The sequence below is a fragment of the Chaetodon trifascialis genome, chromosome 11 (assembly GCF_039877785.1).
Source record: "Chaetodon trifascialis isolate fChaTrf1 chromosome 11, fChaTrf1.hap1, whole genome shotgun sequence".
Classification (NCBI taxonomy): Eukaryota; Metazoa; Chordata; class Actinopteri; order Chaetodontiformes; family Chaetodontidae; genus Chaetodon; species Chaetodon trifascialis.
The window spans coordinates 945,554-968,133 of record NC_092066.1 but is presented as its reverse complement, the minus strand read 5'-3'; the positions used below and the strand labels follow the sequence as shown (position 1 = coordinate 968,133).

Sequence of the window (22,580 nt, the reverse complement as noted above, 5' to 3'; positions counted from 1 at the left end):
AACAGAGTTTCTGTCAAGACTCCCTGAGCCAAAAAAAACAGCAAAAACACACATCCTGCCAACACACACACGCACGCACGCATGCACGCACACACACACACACACACATTTGCGTTAATTAGCCTCCAATTAGCAGTAACTGTTCATTTTCACATGGAAACTCAAAAACAGGAGGGTGAATGAGTCCTCTGTGTGTGTGTGTGTGTGTGTGTGTGTGTGTGTGTGTGTGTGTATGTGTGTGCGCGTGTGCGTGTGTGTGTGTGTGGAGAAGTGAGAGCTCTGTGGTTTTTATTACCCAGCATGCTCTGGGCCTGCTGGGAACTTTCACACGGCCTCTCTGTTTACTTCTCTTTGTGTTCACACTGACGTCAGCGCTCAGAGACGTGATGCCGTCTGCAGTGAAGCATGCGGCTCACCTGGCTCACCTGGCTCACCTAAATGGTACAGAGGAGAGATCCTGGAATGTAAATATTCAGCGTTTTATTTGCTAAAGGACTTCCAGACTGATGAAAAGGCTCTGCAGTCGCTGGTTTCTGAGGCCTTTTCACGGCTTCATGAAGGTCAGAAAATGACAGAAAGTGTTTTCTTCATTTTCAGTCTCCTTGAAGTTCAATATATCAGAGCTGCAGGCTGGATCTGCTTTACACTCGTGTGCTGCGTGACACAGAGAGACAGACAGTGAGACAGGAGACAGTCTGTGAGACTCATGACACCGCAGATGATGCAGAGGCAGCGATTCCTCTGCAGGCATCACTCCTGCATGAAAACACATCCATTATCGTCCGCTGCAGAATATTCCACGTGCACATCATGTGACAATCTAGCGGAAAATGCAATTAGCATAACTTAACCTTCAGAGCGGCTGCTCGGCCGAGCGTCCCACGCTCTGAACGAATGGAAATGTTCCTCCTGAAGGAGCTGCAGGCTAATGTCAAGCTCTCAATCAGCACCAGGACTCATGGAGCAACCACCGAGGAGAGACGCCAGAAGAAAACACCTGGAGCCTCCTCAGAAACCTCCTGTGTCTAATCATTAATGCGCCGGTGACTAAACCACATGTCTCTTATCCACTGTGCACTTCTTCTTCTCTGTATCTCAGGTAAAGCTGTCAGGCTATCAGTGCTAGCTTCTCCCTGACTCCACCTGACCGTTCACTGGAGCCTGGCCTAGTTCCTGGATGTCACATCTGAACCAATGACGCCTCAGCCTTCCTCACCTTCTCCTGAAGGATCCTGATGTTATTCTGCCATTTGACTGGAGGCCTGTCCAACTGGCAGGTAAGGCGAGAACTAACTGACTACTACAGTAACAGAAGTTATGTTGGTTGGGTTCAGGACCATCAGTAGTTTTGGTACAATGAAAGTAAACGAAGGCTTCATGTTGTCACCTTCCACACACAGTCAGCACCCACAGGCAGCTTCCTGTCAGGCCAGGTGTGCTAGTTTGGTCGAGCAGGTGTACCTAAATGTGTCTTTTTCAGGCTGACAGTTTGACGAGGTAATGATATACCACCAGGTTATTCCTTATCATTAATCAATCAGCAGGTTTTCAGTATATAAACAATCATTTTATCTATGGAATCGTCGTGATCAGGATTAGTCTGAAGAGGAGCAGGATTTTGGTGGATTTGGATGAATCTTTCGTGATGTTTGCTGTCAATGATTTTGAGCCTGCAGTAACAGTGAACACAGGAGGTAAACGTTCTTTCCTACCAGACTCTCCTCCTTCAGCTTCGGGTTGGTCCCCAAGGACTCTGCTGATCCTCCGTGAGAACGAGCTGAGGAAGCTGCTGATGGAGGGCGTTCTTCGCTCTGCGTTTGATCCCACCTTCCTGACCGCCGTCCTCCCCGAGCCGCTGCCAGGCTCAGACATGGACCTGAGGTAGGGGAAGATCCTGTGCAGGGAGCCGGGCCTCGTCGGGCCGTCCTGGCCTGTGCAGGACTCATCTTCGCTCCGGTCATCTGGGACAGGGTTGAACCTTGGGAGGCTGAACAGCCAAAGGTGACGGGCCTCTCTGTTCTGTCCTCTGCCCTCAGGGGCGGCCATCTTGCCTGCCTTTGGTGCCAGGCAGGCAGATGTCCTCCACTTGTATCTGTCCAATGGCTGTTCAGGAGCAGGCCGGGCGTCGGATCTCTGCCAAGGCTTCCTGTAAAGGTGCCAGCGGTGCGAGGCCCGACAGGCACCCTGGACTGGACTCTCACAGCCCTCAGGGGGAGTTCTACTTCCATTCATGGTCCGGTACACACCGACTTCCTCCAGGCAGCAGGAACGAGCAGATGGCGGCCTCCAAAACAGCTGGTTTGCCGACAGCTGTGCTGCAACACGGACATACTACCTTAAAAAGACGTTTCAGCGCCGAGGAGTCGTCAAGTCGGGTTTGTCTTCATGTTGACAGCGACTTAGAGCTGATGCCTCGCTATTTCTCAACAGCCTGGTTACTGTCTTCCTGGGAGGAAGTGGAGCGTCAGACGAAGACAAAGTCTCTTTTAAGTCCAGCCAATCAGGGTTCACCAAACCAGCAGACTGTGGTTTCCCCTACGAACAGGCCAGAAACTGAAACTGCACACAGTTCAGTGTTTCAGTCCACTCGTTAGTCCTCTTTAGTTTACCATCTTTATTTCCTGAATGTGTTTTTTAACCAATCATCATGACTTTATTGTCCAGACTTCAGGTGACGTGATGAGGACGCAGGCCTTCCTCACACAGAAAACATGAAAACTGTTTTAACTCTGCTGCTGAGTGCTGAATGGTGTTCTGTTGATGTTATTTCAACATCAAAGTTCCTTCTTGACCTTGAGAACAGTATCTGATGAAGACTATGAGAGGTGAACCTGAAACGCCTGCTGAGAGTTTCAGAAGCTTTTCATGCTAACAAGAAGCAAACAGGAAATACTACAAATTATACGTATCTCTGGAGGTTTTGTAGTATAAATGGCCCAAAACATCAAAATCTGGTTTCCTCCTAAACATATTCTGAGTTTACAGTCTTATTCTCTGTCTGACAGGCTGTTCATGTAGTGTAGCACACACACTTCATCGTCTCGTGGGTTTGGACAAAGTTCAGCTGCACTGATTGACCAGTGGCTAAAACAGGTTGAGGAGGTTAAATGTTTGTGCCCTCAGGTCTCTGAAAACTAAAAATAAATATTCATAAAGATTGAAGACTGACACACACCCCCCGCAGGGCCCGAGGCCTCTGTGCTCAAACAGGAAATAGGAGCGGCGTCCCACAGGGAGGCGACGTGGACGCCGCTGACTGTCAAGAAAACTCATCTTCATCAACACTGAGGGACGACTGATATTTACTGAACTCTGCTGATGGTTTAACATGTTCAAAAGGAGGAGGAGGAGGAGGAGGAGGAGGAGGAGGAGGAGGAGGAGGAGGAGGAAGTAGGACACAAAAATCCCTGCAGGACTCACTCTGCATGTTGATTCATATGGAAACTAGGAGGTTCGCTGTGGAGACGGTACTTTACATGTCTGCCATCCAGAGGAAGTGTCTGAAGGTCAAAGGTCAGAGCGTCCACACAGTAAATGCAGTGACAGACCGCTCTCCAACTTTTCTCTGATGACACTGAAGTCCTGAAATGTATTTGTGGACGCAGGAACAGTAGCTTGTTTGGTTCACCACGGAGAATAAGGTTCATCTGAACTGCTGCGTCGTCAAGTCAAAACTAACCAAAATAATGACGTTTTCACTTCCTGTGTCCACTCAGTGGACAGCACTGTCCTTCACGGAGTGTTTATCACTGTGTTTCTGCTGTGTCTCTTGTGTCCAGTCGTCTTTAAACACTTTGGTTTGCAACAGCAAAGAGGTTAAAGGTTAAAAACAGCTAACGCTAACCAGCAAACAACAACAAAAGGTAGGTAAACGAGGACAAGGCGCAACGATTCAGTGATGACTGCACAATCTTAATGTGCAGCAAGTGCAAAGTAACAGCAGCGACATCAGGTGGTGAAACCATCAACTACAACACGGAGTAAATTAACGGTAAGTTTAGAACAAACACGAAACATTAGCCTACGTTACAAGTCAGTAGTTGTTCATTAGAAAGTTATCCAACTCTATATATTTGCTGTAACGTCAGTGTCTAATGTCAGATTCAGTCAATTAACCGGCCTTGCTAGCCCATAATGTCGTATAATGCTGCGTTCATGATGATTTTGCTTAGCATGGTGCCACCCTGACGGAGTTGTGTTCACGTAAAGTACAACTCTGTCACCAGAAAACTGCAAAAAACAATGTTTTGTGAATTAGAAATACGAATTATAGACCCAGGAAATGTAAGAGCTAATTTAGCATTTGTGACCATGATTTCTTCTTCTGTAAAAACACTCTGAGAGGACGTCTCATAAGCGGGGAAAAGAACCATGGAGGCTTTAAAAGGCACGCCGCCCTGACTGACCCACATGTCAGGAGGATAACCAAGTGCCTGGCGTCCAGGACAGCGCTGCATGTAGGTCAGAGCTAAGACCCGGGCGAGCTAAGCCGAGGAGTCCTGGACGGAGCCAAGTCCTCCTCCGACCGCCCACCGACACACCAGGGACTGAGACTCAACGTGACGTCTTCAGATCAGATCTGGATCTCTTTTCAATAACGTCTGAACAAGAACAAAAGAAACAGCCTTGAGCTGATAGAAGAACATTTTACATCACAAAGAATCAGTCCCCTGACCTCTGCAGTTTTCTTTACTAGTATTGGAGCTATTATTATTATTATTATTATTATTGAAAGGATCAGTAATGTCCGGTTCTGATCAGCCGTCCCACAGCAGATGTCACAGAGATATCAAACATACGATGTCGCACACGGCGGCCTAACGTTTTCCTGCTGTTTCCACAGCTCTCCGGCTGTTTGTTGCAGACTGAAGGACGCAGGACCTCACACCTGATCGTTCACACCTGATCGGCTGACGGTCAGTCCGCTTTCAGCTTCTTCACACCTGCAGCTTCACCTGGAAAACTCCAGGATGTTCGCACTCCATAGGGCGATTTGATCTCTGTGGATCTGCTTCTAAGATGCTCTCTAATATTTCCCTACACTGCCTGAACATACCGTCTCTGAGCCCCCCCGTGCAGTTCACTTGGGGTGTCCTTTAAGACGTTTCAAGGAACAGATCTGGAAGTGATGTGGAGATAATTGCTGGGAACAGGTTGGTTCAGGGTCGGACCTCTCTGCAGGGTTAGGGTGCAGACGCAGCCTGAATCTGACTTCAAATCTGGAATTTCAATCATTTCCTGGCGTTAAGCCCAGACAGGAGCGTAACAAACAGTCCTGCTCCCAAAGCTCGCTGTGAGCCACGAAGGGAAACAACTCGAGACAGAAAAGAGGAAGTTAATCAGGTGGAAACCCAGAGGACGACAGACGAGCGATGCCACAAAACTCAGGGGGGGTTCAACTAAAATGTCCCGGCCTTGCTTTTCCATTAGACTCCACTTAGTTGACTCTTCATCTCCATCCTGCCGGAAACCAGGAGTGAGACCCGGCAGCAGCAGCAGCCTCCGGCTAAAAATAACCAGCGGCCATAAAGAGGCCAATAAATCAGCGGCTGGATACCAGCAGAGGGAAGGACACGGCGCTCAGGAATCCTGGGTAAATCTCCCACAAGCCTCTGCTAAAGGGCACCTGACCCTCGCTACCGTCACCCAGACAGATGGGGAGTCCAACCTCAGCGAAGGTCGTCGAGAAGACCACGAAGAACTGAACTGAAGCCTGTTTTCGGGTCCAAGAGGACCAGCAAGTTTGAATCTGTTCACCATTTAGTCCAGGAAATACGACAGAAAACAACAAAAACGGTTCAAGCTCACCATCTTCAATGTGAGCCTGATCCCAAACATGTTCATCTTAAAGGCAAAAACACAGAAAAAGTGTTTGAACACGAGTTTAAACGATGACCTCTGAAGGCCAAAGTCAGAGCGACGTGCTTAAATAACAAACAGCCACCATGTAAACGCCGAGGAAACATGACAAACACGCACACTTTGAACCAAAACTACAGCCGCAGCACCAAAGTTACAAAACCAAACCATCGGAAGCATCCAGCAGGGGAAAGTCAAAGACACGATGGACTCACTGCCACCTGTGACCAGGTAACACCTGCATCACCTGGTCATCACACCTGGAGCTTAACCACAGTGTGACTGTGAAAGGCTTCATGTCAGTGGCGCTCTGGAGGACATGAAGGACCCTGGTCAACAGACGGTCTGTGAACATCTCGACCGTCACAGTCAAACAGCAGCAGTGTGTAACGGCCACAGGACAGGTAGTGTCCAATCACAGCTGAGGCGCTTTGACCTGCAGCAGGGATCCACCTCTGCTCCGCAGCTGCAGCTCTGACGCCACATGCAAACGAGGGATTAAACAGGAAGGAGAAAGTGAACCATTTTAACAGATCGACACAAACACTGTTTCTGATCATTAATGTGCTAATGTGGGCTTCACTCCACGCTGCTCTGGACGTCTGAAGACAAAGAAACGACGTCGTTAACAGCTCGCTGTCAGTTTATCTGCATAGATGTTCAACGTTGAAAGTCTGCATGAAGCCTTCCTGCTGTGTTTGTCAGCTGCACAGACTCAGTCCGAGCTCATCACGTGTTTCCGTCTCGTTAGCAAACAGACGGTGAAGAACGACGACTGTTATTCGAGTCACAAACACGCTTTGTTCCTCCATTTCCAACAAGCGTCTCATTCTACACCAACGGTGACAATAAACCTGGACCAGCAGAAGCCTGGCCGACCAGTCTGATCCCAGTGGATCCCTCAAAGAGAAGAATAAAAGACAGCCGTCCTGTGTTTTTCCACTGCGCGTCCTGAAATAGACGGCAGCTTATTTTTGTCAGAGAAGCTCAACTTTGTTTTGTTTCAGAGGGGAAATCCTGTCTCAACGCCCCCCATCATCCTGATAACAGGAACTTTCCATTTCCCCCTCTGATCGGCCTCCATTGTCCTGAAGACCACCACGCAGACCTGAACCCGTTCACCTGGACCGGCCTGACGCACAGAACCAGTCTACAGGTTCGACCACCTGCTGACGGACCGCGTGGACACCAGAGGACGAAGCACGGCGTCAGTCTGTACGTGATAAATGAAAGGAGAAGAAGAAAACACCACAGAGGAAAATGTTTCCTGTGGTCACATCCAGGCTTACGGCTGTTTAGGGGAAATAACGAATGTCTAATCTGAAGTAACATTTTAAATTTAAAAGAAATAAAATTCAGTGTCTGGAAACATCCTTAAAACCTCAAACTTTCTAACTTCTTTCTGTTTGATTCAAACAGACCTGAAGAAGAAACGAGAGCCTGATTTCATCAGCAAAGAGAAGAAGAAGAATATCTGCTCGTTCACACATGAAGCCTCACAGGAAACGCACCAAACGTCCGCCCGGCCGCAGTCCAATCATCTGGCCGGCGCCTCCGTCCAACTCCAATCTCAGGTGTGAATTGGCCTGAAGACAACAAACTCCCACAATCCCCGACCAATATGAGCCTCCGTCACTTCACACACCTGAGCAGGTGGAGGGAACCCTTCCTGTGCTGACCTCTGACCTTCCAGAGGGAACCTGGAGCCTCTTCAGATTATAATTACTACAGTTTATGAGACATCCTACAAAAAACGTATTGAAATCCTCCTGAGGGCCATCTGCAGTGAATCTGTAGTAAAGCTGCTATAAAATCAGCTGCTGATCAAACGTCAGTTTTACTGATCGTGGCCATCATGATCTCACCTGTCAGGACACGTCGCGCCTCAGGATCAAATCAGCAGACGATGAATTTATACAGGGTGTCCTGAAGCCACTCTGACGAGGCTCACGCTCAGCGGGGGGGGCGGGGCGGGGGGGGGGGGGGGGGGGGGGGGCGATGGTTGGCTTTAATAGGCTTACACTGCAGCCTTTCTCTGGATAAAACACTCTGTGAGCCAAAGACGGATTAAAACAACAGCCGACTCAGACTTCGCTCTGATCACCGTGTTGATTATTAGAGTTCGTAACGATCGTAGATTCACTATCAGAAGAGATCAACACCAGGTCCACCGGGGACACAGTTCTCCTCCTGGAGCAGGCTAGCAGGTTCCCCTCACTTCCAGTCATTGTGCTAAGCTAGGCTAAATCTGAATCATCTCCTCAGGGTTGGAAAAGAGCTTCACCTTTATTTCAGCATCAAACACCAACAAAGCACCTGCACCTGGACCAGAACACAGCAGACCGTCACAGAAACTCTGTTTCCACCTCACGCTGCAGCTCGTGCAGAAAAGACAGGCAGACAGAGGAAATGCTAAATTCATGAGCGAGCAGCGGCGAGATGATGGCGATCCTGAGGGCACATGAGCTCACCTGGCCCAGCAGGTGAACACACACAGCACGCACTTTCACGCACCAGTAACAAACCTGAGTCCTCAGGGGGCGACGTCAAGCTGATCATGTTGGACTAGAGCTTCGTCAGACCGGTCAGCGGTGGCTGTTTTAAGTGAAGCATAGCGCCCCCTAGCTGAAGGTTCAAAGACGCGGTGTTAACACAGGTGAGACACACCTGAACAGCTTGAAGCATCAGCATCACTGACTCAAGTCTCAAACGTCAAGACCAACAGACCCAGACTGAGATCACCAGAACTAGGACGAGTCCTCGTCTCTGAAGCACATTCATGTGACTCGTCACAGAGACAGAAACGTCCATGAGGACCCTGAAGCTGACTTCATGTTGGTGCATCATTTAACAGAATCAAACTTGTGACAGACGGGCATGAACAGAGACGACGAGCTGAAAGCGAGCTCTGCTCTTCCTCAGCGTGCTGTCGTGAGGAAGATTTCAAGCCCTGGAACGTTCTCATTGGTTATTGTTGAAAATAAAAAGAAATAATGAGAAATCTAAGACTCAGTAATCGAGTCAAACATCACTTCAGACGGATCGATCGATGTTCTTATGGTGACATCTGTCAACGTGATGACCTCATCTGTGACCTGCTGATGGTGCAGGAGGATCATCGTCATCGTCATCTTCATCATCATCAGGAGCTGAACGCTGAGCTGAACATCTAAAACTGTGGCAGAAACTGAACGACCTCATTCGTACATTTTTACTCAGTGAGGTGTCTGTAAAGGCAGCGCGGCGGCAGCGGCCATTGTTGAATCTATTGGAGGTATGTGAGCCGTGGAGGGCAGCGAGGATCTGATGCCACAGCCGGAGTCCTGCCGGGTGAGATCACCAGCGCAAAGCGGCTGCTGACATCACGCTCCGCCGACAGCGGGGGGAGGGAGGGAGTGGGGAGGCACAGCAAACATCCTGACACAGCGCTGCTTTCAGGGTGTGTGGGAACAAACACTGCTGCGCTTTAAAACAACTTCATGGATGTTTCTGCTTGTTTTCTCGAGCTTTTTCATGCTTAGAGTAGCGTCTGGCAGCAAAGCAGATGATTTAAACTCAACAGAGCCTGAACTCTGGAGGCCGGAGCTCATTTTCACTCAATCTGAATCTTTTCCCACAAACTGCTCCGGAGTCCTGCAGCCTTCAGACAGCTACAACACAAAGGTACAAGAGCAGGCAGCTGAAACTATTCATCAGCTGACTGAGAGAGAATTAAACTGTGATCGTTTTGCTCATGGATTCATTGTTTTGGTCACATTTCCTGCAAAAATGCCAAAAATTCTCCGTTTCCAGCTTCCAAAATTCAACAGTTCATCGGTCGAACTCTACTCTTGACTCACTCCTAATTCAGGTCTGTGCGGTTTCACTCAGGTGGACCAGCATCAGAGGAGGCCTAACCACTGCGGTCCGGGTGCGGATGGCCTCACATCACCGCACCAGTAATGACTCAGTGCTCTCCGACCGTGAGCGACGCTGCCGACACGTCAGCGCTTCATTCACTTCCTGCAGAGCTGAACGAACGGGACGCACGCCAGCCGAGTTACTGTCATGGAAAACAGTTTGAGCGTGAGGTCAATGTGAAGTTTCACCACTCTGTGAAACCTTTATTTTAAGGACCAGAGGCCAGCGGAGGAAACCCATGAGTCACTCCACCCGGTCAGGCCAACCGGTCGCTGAGGTCCAGAGCTCGACACTCAGACGACCTTCACTGGGAATGTTTTCCACGCGACGCCTCCTCACTGAACGACCCACAAAGCATCTGTTCAGCGCTCATTGATTACGCTGCCAGAGGATGAATGCCGCTGCTTTCAATGACCCTTGACCTTTCCTCACACTTCTAAACCACATGGAACATCAGCACTGAACAGGAAGAAGCATCAGACCACAGGAAGGAGAACATCTCTCAGAGTTTCATAAGCTTACGACGACGACGACGACTGATCTGACATTTCATCAGTGCTGTTGTTCAGGACAGGAAGTGAGTGGGACATCAGGTCTCTGCCATCTGTCTGAATAAAGCCAGTCATCTAACCTTTAACATTAAGAGAAGAAACGATGGGAGCGTTTGGGAGGTGAGGAGGAGGAGGAGGAGGAGGAGGAGGAGGAGGAGGAGGTGGGAACAGCTGAGGAAGGCTAAAACATGGAGACTGAAGTGTGCTGATCCTCCTCCATCTGGGACTTACTTCCATGTGATCGAACTGGATTGACGAGCATGTTAATGTTAACAAAGTTCATTAACTCAGCCTTAACTCAGCCTTAACTCAACCTGTCTTTCTTGTGCATCATTTTTTACAGGTGAGCAAAACCTTCTGACAGCTCCAATCAGAGGAGACAACCGCCTTTAAAACACCTTAAATCCTTTGACTTCTACCAGACTCCACACCATTAATATATCCATCATTTCTCTTTTTTAACTTGTGATTTGCCCTAATACTGAATAGGAATCCCTGAAAGACTCATAAAGGTGCTTCAGCCCTAACATGAACCAGAATCACCTTCAAACACCTGAAACTCATCACTGAGGACCTGCTGATTGCGGACTTTGGAGCAGTTTGTTGGGGTTTGTCAGATTAAAGTGATGGGTGACTGAGAGGGTCTCTGGCTGATTTATTGAAGGGTCTCTGTCTCACACACACTGTCTGAGTCACCAGTAAGACCTGACCCCTCTCTGATCTGGACTAAACGGTTAAGTCTCTGGACTCAGCCGGCTCTATTTTTAGACACCGTGTCATGTCTCCTCCAGCCGGAGGACTTCTGAGGTCCAAACCTCCGGAAAGAGCCGCTGATCCTGGGCAGAAAAGCCGACCCTGGACCAGCTGTAAGGGGGTGCTGCTGTTCTGTAGCTGACCTCTGACCCTTAAGGGGGTCCAGACTGAAACCTGAAGGCTTTCCCTGCCAGTGTGAGTGAAGCGAAGCTTAACACCTCCAGTTACAGACACACTGAGCCTCCTCACAGCCAGCTGGTGGCCGCCATGACCTCGGCCTCGGCCCGCGGCTCTTACCTGGACCTCCCGGCGGTAACAACCCTCCAGACTACCTGCGGACCGCGTTAATGAGGCCGGCTGAGCTGTGGGGTCAGCACGGCCCCGGTGTCTCTGCCTTTCTTACCGTAAACTCGGAGCCATCCCTGCTGCTGTGACACGGTGTCCACCAGGACCCGGTCCACCAGGGGATCCAGGAGGCTCAGTCCGCCGTGCAGAGAGTCCACGTCGCCTGCCACAGAGTCCGTCTCCATATCCAAACGGGAAAAAACTTGTTCTGTTTAATAAAAGCCCTCCAGAAGTGGTCGTTCAGTCTGGAAATGTGGTATTAAGTGTTACGACGACACGTTAAAGCGCTGAAAGTCGACGAGTAATCCGTCAGGGAAGTTTTTGACCGCCCCGCTGCTCTTAGCTAGCCGTTAGCTGAGGCAGCCGGCGGCGGTCCGGCAGCCCGGCTGGCTCTCCCTCATTGTTCCGTCTCCCAGGTTAGCTTAGCGGGCTTTAAACTTCCAACAAAGCGGCGTCCGGGAGAAGCGGGGAGTCCCTCTCCTTCCTCACCTGAAACGTCCAGCCAGAAGCCGCGGCAGAGTCCCGTGTGCGCCGCTGGAGTCGCGGTATGGTCGGCGTGTCTCCGGCTGGCTGCCCCTCTCTGCTGCCGCCGCCGCTGCTCACCGTCCCCCCTCAGACCCGTGCGCGAGCCCGCGACCCGGCGCGCTCCGGCGACACGAGAGCGGCCAGAGCGCGCAGCGAAGTCAGCGTGAAGGACGCGCGGCCGTGGAGGAAGTATTCACATCCTGTACTACAGTAAAAGTACTACTACAGCTTTTATGAAGTCTTCACATGTCTGTGTGTACAGAGTAACGAGTAACTGAAGCCGTCAGATAAACGTAATGGAGTAAAAAGTGGAATATTTCCCTCTGACGTAGTGAAATAGAAGTACTGGAGCTGATTCACAGAATTTTGTTCACTGTTTCTCTGTTAAGAGCAAACTGAACATCTTCAAAATTTATTATTTCTGACTTTAGAATAAAATCATATGACTGAATAAAAATGTTTTCAAGTTAAAAAGTCATTTTATTTACAATTAGTTATTGTTGTTAGTTATTTGTTTAATCTGGAGTAAGGAAGATTTATGGATATGAGAGAATAAAAGAAAATAAAACCTTTATGAATTTGTTATAATGATGATGATCCTTGATGAAGATACTACGCTAACATGGTGAGATAAAAGACTTTTTAAAAAAAAGACAGAATTAACCTTTAAAAATCAGAATTATGACTTTGTGGATCTTAATTTGAAATGTGAGGTCATGTTTTTGATCTCTGGGGTCAGTTTTGTCACTTTCTGCCTGATTTAAACCATAATGTTGACTTGAAAAGTAATAATTTTCTCCAGTTTTACTGTCATACTGTCACAGTTTTGACTCGCGTCATATGTTTGACTTAAAAAGTCAAATATTTGACTTTTATCACCTCGTCTAGTTTTTCAACCTGTTTCATGTGATGCAGATCAGGTCTTAGTCTCTGCATGACTTAAATCTGACACAGATGTAAGAAAACAAACAACATTCATGATGACTCGTGGCTGTTTTTCTCGCCTTCAGACAAACACAAACTGGGCTCTGGCTCTGCCTGCTGGTCTCTGCAGGTAATCACAGGAAACAGCAAACATTTCTTCACTTTGTTTTTTTTCTGTCTTTACTCATCTTCATTTCACCTGTCTTCTTTTTTTAAGTGCAGAGACTAAACAGCTGCATTTTACTGCCCGACATTTAGAGTGATTTGTGAAAATGCAATGTTACTCTGGCGGGATGTAACATACCATAAAAAATAAATAAAAAACAAGGAGTGAATATCTATCTATCTATCTATCTATCTATCTATCTATCTATCTATCTATCTATCTATCTATCTATCTATCTATCTATCTATCTATCTATCTATCTATCTATGTGTGTAAAGAAGCCAGATGTACAGTTGTGATATTAAGTTTTTTAATTACACAGAATTTGTGTCTGTTGTTATTACCTGACACACTTCGGCCTCCGTAGTCAATATGTGGAACGTTCAATACTCAGTTTCTGTATCCCACGTTCACCTTTGGGGGTGCCCCTCCTATAAAGGGGGGTTTCCCGCCTTACCTCTCCCTTCTGCTGTTGGACATGGAGAGGTAAGCGTCATTGCTCTCACTGTAACGTCTGTGTTTTAACGCCGTTAAGATATGTTTGTAAGTTCATTTTTTTAGCCTAAACTTGTTGTATAATATTCTAACAAATCCCTGTGTCACTTAATTTGTGAAGGGGCTCGAGTTGTATGACTGCAAATGACGGAGGATTTCGTTTTTTCTCTCTTGTTGTCAGTTGCGATACACACACACACACACACACACGCACACACACACACACGCACACACAATATTAAAGTAAAGTTAATATGTTATAAAATAATCTGTGTCTGTTATAAAGTGTGTGAGTTCAAAAAACATTTTTGCTCCAAGAAGAAAGTTCCATCGAGCATCTTTGCTGTCATCTTAGCTGTCATCTTTTACAAACACAGAAAATTAAGCTTTTATAGTTAATTTTATGAATGTGTTCCAAACAAAATAAAATAGAGTGAAACAACCAGCCTGAAAGATCGTCTTCAGATCACTAACCCATAAAAACAGAGAACTTATCAGCAATAAAGGTCATTTTGTGATAAAAGAAAAGTGTATGAAGTTCATCCAATAAAGGCTGAAATCCTGAAGAGTAACATCAGACTTTATGTCGAGTTGATCCGGATTAAAACACGTCGGAAGCATCTTAAAAAAAAAAAATCAAAGTAAAAGTTCTACAGTTATTGAGATTTGTGGAGAGCTTTTATTCTGAAGTGGTGTGACCGGAAGTTCTGCTGTGAGCATGCGTTTTCATGTAGAGTTAACTGCATTCCCGCGAGTCTCTGTGGGACTTTGCTGCTAGCAAATCTTTGATTGATTTTGAATGTTTTCAAGTTTTAGGATCAATAAATGAACAGAAAACACTTTCAGACGCACCAGTGATTTCCTGTCAGTAAGACTCATACTGCTCCAAAAAGCTGCTCTTACTTACTACACCAATAAAATATGTAGAATAAAAATGAAAGTTTTTTTTTTTTTTTTAATTAAATTATCTAAGTATTCACTGCTGATAAAAAGCTGAAAACGGCTTTGTGAGCTAATGAAAATTGGACGTTTTGGAGAAATGTGGCTAACATGCTAAGCTAAGAATGAGAGCATGCTAAAGACACCTGTCAGCACGTAGCTCAAAGAACGTGAGCACTTCCTGTCCTCCAATCGTCCACAGAGCTGCCAAGTGGCCAAATCACCTGAAGTGACGTGTTAGCAAAGAAAAACAGGTTCCAGCCATGGACCGCTTCCTGGAGTAACTTTTATTATTCAAATGTTAAGTTTGGATTTACAGGCACATGGAACAAACAGGGTCATTCAGGTCCTCACAGGGCTGGAAACAGAAGAAAACTGAAGCCAGGAGTCCTGCAGGCTGTGCAGCACCGCGCCACCATCGAATACAACAGGGTTACAACACAAATAAGTGGTACATCATAATTTAAAATACTGTTCATACATCAGGTGATCATGTGCTGCACAGCCTGCAGAGCAGCCGTCTGGATGGAGAGCCAAGAGTCAGAGTCCTGTCCGCCGAGCGCCACACATACAAACAGCTGTTCGTGTGCATAAGCTGCACGTGGACAATCTGAATTTCTCAAACTAAAAATGCCTAAAACTCATTTTGGCTGTTACTCACTGGATCAGGATCCGGTTTAGTTTTCTGTTCAGGACCCGATTCAAAAAAACCTGCTTCAGTACCAACATGAGGAGACGGTGTGAGGACGACAAGGACATTTTCGTGAAGTAAAACATGGACGCCCTCATTGGGACTGTGATTACTTTATATTAAGGCACAAAACACTAATTCAAACAGGTAACTACTGTATCAACACGTGACCGAGCTCATCGTCTCCATGAAGTCAGTGATTAATTCAGTAAAATGACTCGTGAGGCAGGAGACACCTTTAAAACATGGCCTGATTGGTATAAAGGTCAAAGCTCAAAAAAAAAACAAAAAACAAATATTCAGTTAGGTTGAATTAACGTGTGAAAACCACAGAATCAATAAAACACAAAGGAAATATTGGCATCGCTATGAGGCAGCAACACAAGCTTTGTATACAAGCAAGCATATTATAATAATAACATACCACAGACGTTATCGTAGATATTTCTATATATTTAACCAGGAGGTTTCAGTTGATTGATTGTGATAGAACTTAATGTGGCTGTTTGCACGTTGGAGTTTTATTCTGAAAAAGCAGCCAGTCCTGAATCATTGAAGCATATATTTACACAAATAACAAACTCCTCACTCTATGTCATAATAAAAAAACATTCACACAAAAATATAACATTTGAAATAATTATTAGCACCAGTGTATCAGATAAAATTCTCGCTACGCAAAATGTACAAAGTTGCATAGTGTTGGATTGAGCCCAGAAGAAAACATTAACGCTTGATGGGTAAGAACACCAGTGACGAGCAGCAGCAACAACCACAAGCTGTCTGTGGCGTTCTGACGTCAGAGCCGGTTCTTACAGGAACAAGCTGACAGAACACGGCGTCGCAGTTTGTTCCCGTAAGATCCTCAGAATATCTAACAACCCAGACCCAGACCATGTGGGAAGAGGACTTTGAAGAGCGTTTTTCTGGACTTGAAGGCTTCACTCGACGACACAACCCACAGGAGGTGAAAATACTGCTGAGGGGGAGGATGCTCCTCCGCTGATGGCGCCACGGCTTCAGGAGAAAAGAGGGGATGAACAAGAGGATTCCTTCACTGTGTGGACTCTGGAAACATGCTGCTTTAAGAACAAAGAAGAACAGCAAGGATGGTTCTGACAAAGCTGGTGTTTCCCCGGGCATGATGGGTAATGGCTGGTTAGACGCAGGAAGCGCGAGCGGACCTTCCTCCTGGTGAGAGGAGCTTCCCATGTGGCTTCTGCATCGGTGAAGCTTCCTCTGGTGGAGCAGGTGGGTGCAGTCACGTCGGGTTTGTGGTTCTGGTTTTTCTCCGAGGTTCTTGCGCCTCTGAGTTCATTCTACTGAAACCACATTACTGCGTCTCAGAAAAAACCTAAAGACAAAACAAATAAAAGCTGCTTCTCTTCTGTTAAAAACCGGGAAATATTGGCTTCGCTCTTGAAAAGAAAAACAAAGACAAGATTCGTAAAATGAAATGTTGAAAACTGTTTTGGTAAAAGTTAGATGTGGGGGGGGGGGCTGGAGGAGGAGGAGGAGGGGGGCAGGGTTAAGGCCTCTCCAGAGACGGCGTGTTGAAGCAGCCATCGGGTAACGTGTTCTTGATGTCGTTGAGGTTGGCGATGTCGGCACGGATCTCGCGGATCTGCCGGTCGTAGTCGTTGATCATGTCCTCCTGCGTCCGTGCCACATCGTTCAGCTCCGCCAGCTTCTTGTCCAGCTGGCTGTTGGCCATCTTGTTTTTAGCGCTCTTCAAGGACTCATCGATCTGGTTAAGTTTGCTCAGGTCCACCTTGTCGATGTTTCCTGAAAGGAGATGAAAGATAAAATGAAGCAGTATTGTTTTGGCTTCACAATAGTCAATGAGAACCAATCAGACAAGTCCATGAGGGTTTCCTTCAGGAAGTCCTGATGAACTCACTAATCTGACTGGAGGCGTTTCTATGACGTGTATCACTGAGAATAAGATGCAGCCTGAGTGCTAACGGCTGCCTGACAAGACAAGTTCTGGGGAGAAAAGGTCTGGTTGGTCTGCTGAGATCAAAGCTTCACTTTTCTCTGGGCCTTGTCTGAGCTCTCATCGCTCTCTGCTCCATCACAACTGCTGCTGGGTTAGGGTTAGCTCTCAGAGTCTCAGACTGTTCTTACCCAGCTGATCCAGCAGGGCGGTGATGGTGCTCAGAACCGTCTTCACGGCACTCTTGGCCTTGCGGGCGTTGTCCTCCGCCTCCTTCGCGTTGTCTGACGCCTGAGGGACAGCAAACAGCGTTGATTCAACACAACAGTGATTTTACAGATTCACACTCTGAAACAAACTGTGGCAGAACCGGCTTGTACCATTCCAGCCATCATCATGTCCTGGTCAGCCTCGGCCTTCTTCTTGGCCAGCTCCTGCTCGGCGGCACTCAGCTGGTCCATCATGTCGTTGACCTCTTTGTCCAGCTTGTTGGTGTCCTGGAAGGCCTTCTCTGCGTCCTCCTTGGTCTTGGCTGAGCCCTTAAAGGACAAAGGTGTGATTGACAGTGAGGAGGTGAAACCAGTCAATTGATCTACGTATTTCCAGCTGAGTGCAGACAGCTCGCCATCAGGTTGATGTTGCTTCCTGTCGTACCTTCTGCACGTTGCTGGCGATCCTCTCGGCCTCCTCCGCCTTGTTTTTGGCCTCACGGGCGTCGGCAGCCGCGTTGCCCAGCGCTGTCTCCGCCTGCTTGGTCTTCTCATTGGCGGCCATGATGGTCTTGCTGATCTCGGGGATCTTCTTCATGGCATCCTCAGCAGCGGTCTTGTTGTCGTTAACCCTCTTGTCGAAGTCTGCACAAAGCGATGAATGAAACAGGAGATATCCGGATGAGACGATTAATGGTTAATGATAATAAACCAGGGTTGCTGTAACAGATGCGTACCTCTCAGGTCGTTCAAGATGCTCTCAGCCTCCCGGAAGGTCGACTGGCCCTTCTTTGCCGCCTCCTCAGCAAGAGCTTTGGCGGCGTCAGCTCGTGCCAACAGCTGATCTGCAGTCTGTCAGACAGGAAGAGGAAACCAGACGTGACCAACAGAACACAGAGCACAGTGCGTCTGATGAAGGCAGCATGGAAGCCTTCAGTATTTCCTTCTGTTTTCTGTATCGTTTACATTTGATTCCAGGTTTCACTTTTTTTTATAACTGTTTCTATCTTCTATTACTGTTGCGTTTTTATTTTTATATTATTTGTAATTGTCTGATTTTATTTGTCTCGTTGCCTCCTGCAGTGTTTTACTGCTGGTTCAGCCATGTAATGGACTGTGTGTTCAATACAGAGCTGCGTCAGCACGTGTTAGCATAGCTTAGCTTAGCATAAAGAGTGAATTAGCAGCAGGTCACCGGCTGTGGTCGACATACCTGCTGCTCACTTTTGCCTTTCTCCAGCAGTTTGCGGACTTCCTGCTCTTTGCCCTTCAGGTCATCTCTCAGGTCGTTGTATTCCTTCTCTGTCTTATTGATCAGCTTGTCAAGGTCCGCTGCCTCTTTCTTGATCTTACTGGCTTCATCCTAAAAATGCAAAGATAGAAATAAATGATAGAAAATATTTCAAGCCAGCAGAGCACTTTGGTGTGAACAGATTTCCACTGAGATGTCACCTCCAGAGCCTTGGTGTCCAACGGCGGGACGCTGGTCAGGTTGGCAAAGAGCTTCAGAGCTTTGTCTCCGGCATCCTTGGCCTCGGCCTGAACCTTGCTGGCCTGTTTCTCCAGATTCTTCGCAAGCTCCTTCGCCTCATTGTACCTGAACACAACAGTTACGTTAGAAGTGTGTGACACTGAGGTCTGCCAGTCAGGGTGGAGGCTTTGGGGTCACCTACTTCTTGTTGAGCTCTTCGATCTCCTTACTCGTCTTGCCCTCTCCGTCCAGAGTCTTCAGCAGCAGGTTATACGCTTTGGTTGATGTGTCGTTGGCGTCTCTGGCAATCTTCTCGATCTGGTCGGCGTCCATCTTGTGCCTGAGAGAAGCACAGATACATGAGTCTCTCTGCCAACAGGATACCTGAGCTTCAGGATGGATCCAAGCTGCGGCCTTACTTCTCGGCCAGCTTCCGAGCTTCCTCAGCCAGCAGCGTCATGTTGTTCGGATCTCCGGTGCCACTGGGGGGTTTGATGTCCTGTAGATGAAATCGGCTCAGTTAATCAGGCTCTGTTAGACTAATAGTTGCAGTGACAACAGTGAGACCACTCACCACTTTGCTGATGGCGTCCTTAGCCTTGTCCAGCTCCTGCCGGGCTCGGTCGATCAGGTTCTCGGCGTCTCGGACTCGGCCGCGGGCGCGGTCGGCCTGAGTGCTGGTGTCCTCCACCGTGTTGCGGATGTTCTGCAGTCGGTTCCACTGGGTGGTCAGAGTGTTGTTGATTTTGTTGAGCCGATCCAGCAGACCTCTGTCTACATCTGCAAGGTCAAAGGTCATGTTGGATAAATCGTTTCTACCCCCTCGTGATATCAGGGCAGTTCGCTCCTGAGCATTACTCTGTTATGTGTTCTGTTTTATGTGGGTGCAGCTGATGTTCTGGATGTGTTTTGGACCCTGACCTGGTGTTGAGTAAAGAGGCGCTGTGTTACCTTTGCTGGTCTGGGCCTCCTCCAGCAGCTCCATGATGGCTTTCTCCGCCTCCTTCAGACGATCCTCGAAGGCCTTATCGCTGATGGTGTCCTGACCCGAGCCAAGGTTATCGATCAGAGTCTGCAGGTCGTGAAGCTTCTGCCTCTGCTGGTTCACCTGGAGAAAGAAACCGAACTTTAATTTGATGTGCTAAACATAAGAGTCCATCCTCTGCAGCTAAAGTTCTTCCTGCATTAATGTCTGTCTCGTCGTCCTCACCTTGTCTCTAACCAGACTGTAGCAGGAGGGACACTGCTGGCAGCCCGGTGCCGAGCGGTTGTAGAAGTAGTTCTCCTCGCACATGTCACAGCGAGCTCCAACGAAGCCAGGCCGACACTCGCAGCGGCCGTCTTCTTTGCACTGACCTGACTGGGAGCCTTCGGGGTCGCAGTCGCAGGCTGTGGGGGACACATAAAGGACATATGAGACTGAATCAAAGTGCCGCTCTGACAAATCGCTGCAGTCATGCCACCGTCCGTACGTTTGCATCCAGACGAGCTGAAGCCGAAGAAGTTGACCTCGCAGCGTTCGCAGTGCCGGCCAGTGACGCCGGGCTGACACTCGCACTGTCCTGTAGTAATGTCACACTGACCATTGGTGGAGCCAATCGGATTACAGTTACAGCTGTGGAAATGAGGAGAGCGAGAGTTAGCATGAAGCAGCAGCCGGTCACTTTAAACAATCCCACAGTTGTGATGAAGAGAGGACCGCTGACCGCTCGCAGCCGTTGCCGCTCTGCAAGTTGAAGAAGCCAGGCTGACAGGCGCTGCAGTCACGCTCGGCCACATTGGGGAGACACTGACACTGACCGGTGACCTGAGAACAGCCAGTCTGTCGGCCAACGGTGCCGAACGGAGAGCAGGCGCAAGCTGAGGAGGAGGAGAAAAAAGCACAGCCAATTGATTATTCGGCCGACAGAAAACATCTTGAACATTCATCACTTAACGGGCTGAATGAGCCTCAGCATGAGTACGTGACGCTCAGGACTTCCTCTTACGTTTGCACTTGTCAGCAGGGTTGGGGGACAGGGCGTTGCCGTAGAACCCCTCCTTGCAGCGGTCGCAGAAGAAGCCGTCAGTGTTGTAGATGCACTTGAGGCACTCTCCAGTCTCACGGTTGCAGTTGCCAACGGCATTGGGGTCGATGTTATCGCTGCACTTGCAGGCACGGCAGGCTCGGACTGGCCCGCTCTGACCCAGAGGGTCGCCGAAGAAACCGTCGTCACAGAGCTCGCAGCGCTTACCTGCAAGCAGGTGAAGACTGTTACAGTGTGTGTTCCAGAGGACACTGAGCTCATGAAGTTTGTGTCGGGTCAGTAACTGCAGCAGAAACTCCCGTCAGATCCTGTTTGCTGGTCATAACAAACCTGCTACAGATCTGGACCAACGTCCAGTTTCCAGGATTTCAGGTTTTTTATATGTAAAAGAAAAATTATCCAGATTTAGTCTGTTCTCATATATTGTAGGAATGCAGCACTGACGGGTTACGGAAAGCATTCTGGAGCAGTATGAGCAGCCTTATGGACCATTTCACACCTTCAGTGAGGAGTTTGTTATTAAACAGACTCAGTTTGATGGTTTGTTCAGTTCTGATTTGACGTTCTGACAGCTTCCTCTTTCTTATCCAACCTGGTTTCTCCCTAACAAGCCAGGTGTGACATCATTGCACGTCAAGCCCATTTTCAGGAAAAGGTCTTTGTTTTCCAGGAAGTGCTGGAACATTTACAAAGTGAACGAGGGGAAGCTGACAGCAGCTCCATCCCTCGGCGGCGCTGACCATCACCCTGAAGGCACCAGGTGTGGTGTGTTTACCTGTGGTCCCTGCAGGACAGTTGGTGCAGACCACCTCCCTGGTTTGGAGGACGACAGCACAGGTTGCTCCGGCTGGACAGGGACAGGGCTGACAGTCACCTGACGTCCCCCGGGTGGCATCGCCATAGAATCCGTCTCTACAGCGCTCACAGCTCAAACCTGCCGTGTTGTCCCGACAGTCACATGCTCCTGGAAGGACAGACCGACATTTAACCAGTTAGTAATCAGTCAGTAAACCAGTCATTGAACCAGTTAGTAATGGGTGTCACCTGTCTCTGGGTTGCAGGCGTCACTGTGTCCGTTACAGTTGCAGGGCTCACAGGGGCTGAAGGCTCCGAGCTCTGGACGGGCGCGGCGATATCCCAGAGTGCATTGCTCACAGTGCTGACCCTGGTAACCCTGAGGACAGGTACACTGCTCCACCCAGCGGGCTGGAACACCTGGACCCCGCCTTGCCGTCACCAAGGAGACGTCATCGAGATAACCAGCACCTGTAGTGACAAATTCATTAGAAAATGATGCCCAACGTTTTCTTCCACAGTGTTTGACATGAAAGTGTGTGTGTGTGTGTGTTCGTACTCCTGTCGCTGTAGGTGCCGCGGATCTTGATGGCGGTCAGGTTGTGGAGAAGTTTCTGGAAGTCTGAGTGGCTGACGGGGGGCGTCCAGGGGTAGTCAGTGCTGTCATGGAGCCTAAACCACAACAACAAGTAGGCAGATTAGCATCCAACATCGGCCCAATTTAATCCAGATTCTTACTAATAATCTGTCACTCAGAGCCAGATTACCAGATCAACATCAGAATGTGAAATGAAATGTACAGATCCAACATGAATCTGTATTGTATCACAGCAGTGCAGATTATAGTTAAATGTACAGATTATGACAATAAATCTTAATCCAGATTAGAGATTATGACCAGAAATCAGTCTAACTAAATACAGACATAGAGATTATACACAGATTATGGCAACAAAAAGAAATCAAACTAAATCCGGATTAACACATTCAAATT

The 22,580-nt window shown here is 48.1% G+C and overlaps 2 protein-coding genes across 5 annotated transcripts in view; both read right to left on the bottom strand.

The window, feature by feature from the left end:
• Positions 1-11,931, bottom strand: part of rasal2 (RAS protein activator like 2) — a 58,628-nt gene extending 46,697 nt beyond the window's left edge. For 2 of the 4 annotated variants that reach the window (XM_070974314.1, XM_070974316.1), the window contains exon 1: positions 1,713-2,354. In XM_070974314.1, the coding sequence (XP_070830415.1) occupies positions 1,713-2,232 (520 nt within the window). In that variant the 5' untranslated portion in view covers positions 2,233-2,354. Of the gene's footprint in view, positions 1-1,712; positions 2,356-11,466 lie in introns of those variants that run through there. The other 2 variants (XM_070974318.1, XM_070974317.1) reach the window with 2 other exon arrangements.
• A 2,794-nt stretch (positions 11,932-14,725) lies between these two features.
• The window catches only part of lamc1 (laminin, gamma 1), a 39,084-nt gene continuing 31,229 nt past the window's right edge, over positions 14,726-22,580 (bottom strand). The window contains exons 11-28 of the mRNA XM_070974331.1: positions 22,146-22,258; positions 21,836-22,057; positions 21,567-21,755; positions 20,753-20,998; positions 20,471-20,624; positions 20,237-20,379; positions 19,975-20,153; positions 19,716-19,872; positions 19,339-19,544; positions 19,184-19,263; positions 18,967-19,104; positions 18,746-18,890; positions 18,507-18,656; positions 18,031-18,145; positions 17,739-17,938; positions 17,465-17,623; positions 17,276-17,375; positions 14,726-16,933 (exon numbers count right to left, since the gene is read on the bottom strand). Of these exons, the coding sequence (XP_070830432.1) occupies positions 16,677-16,933; positions 17,276-17,375; positions 17,465-17,623; positions 17,739-17,938; positions 18,031-18,145; positions 18,507-18,656; positions 18,746-18,890; positions 18,967-19,104; positions 19,184-19,263; positions 19,339-19,544; positions 19,716-19,872; positions 19,975-20,153; positions 20,237-20,379; positions 20,471-20,624; positions 20,753-20,998; positions 21,567-21,755; positions 21,836-22,057; positions 22,146-22,258 (2,953 nt within the window). The 3' untranslated portion in view covers positions 14,726-16,676. The remainder of the gene's footprint in view (positions 16,934-17,275; positions 17,376-17,464; positions 17,624-17,738; positions 17,939-18,030; positions 18,146-18,506; positions 18,657-18,745; positions 18,891-18,966; positions 19,105-19,183; positions 19,264-19,338; positions 19,545-19,715; positions 19,873-19,974; positions 20,154-20,236; positions 20,380-20,470; positions 20,625-20,752; positions 20,999-21,566; positions 21,756-21,835; positions 22,058-22,145; positions 22,259-22,580) is intronic.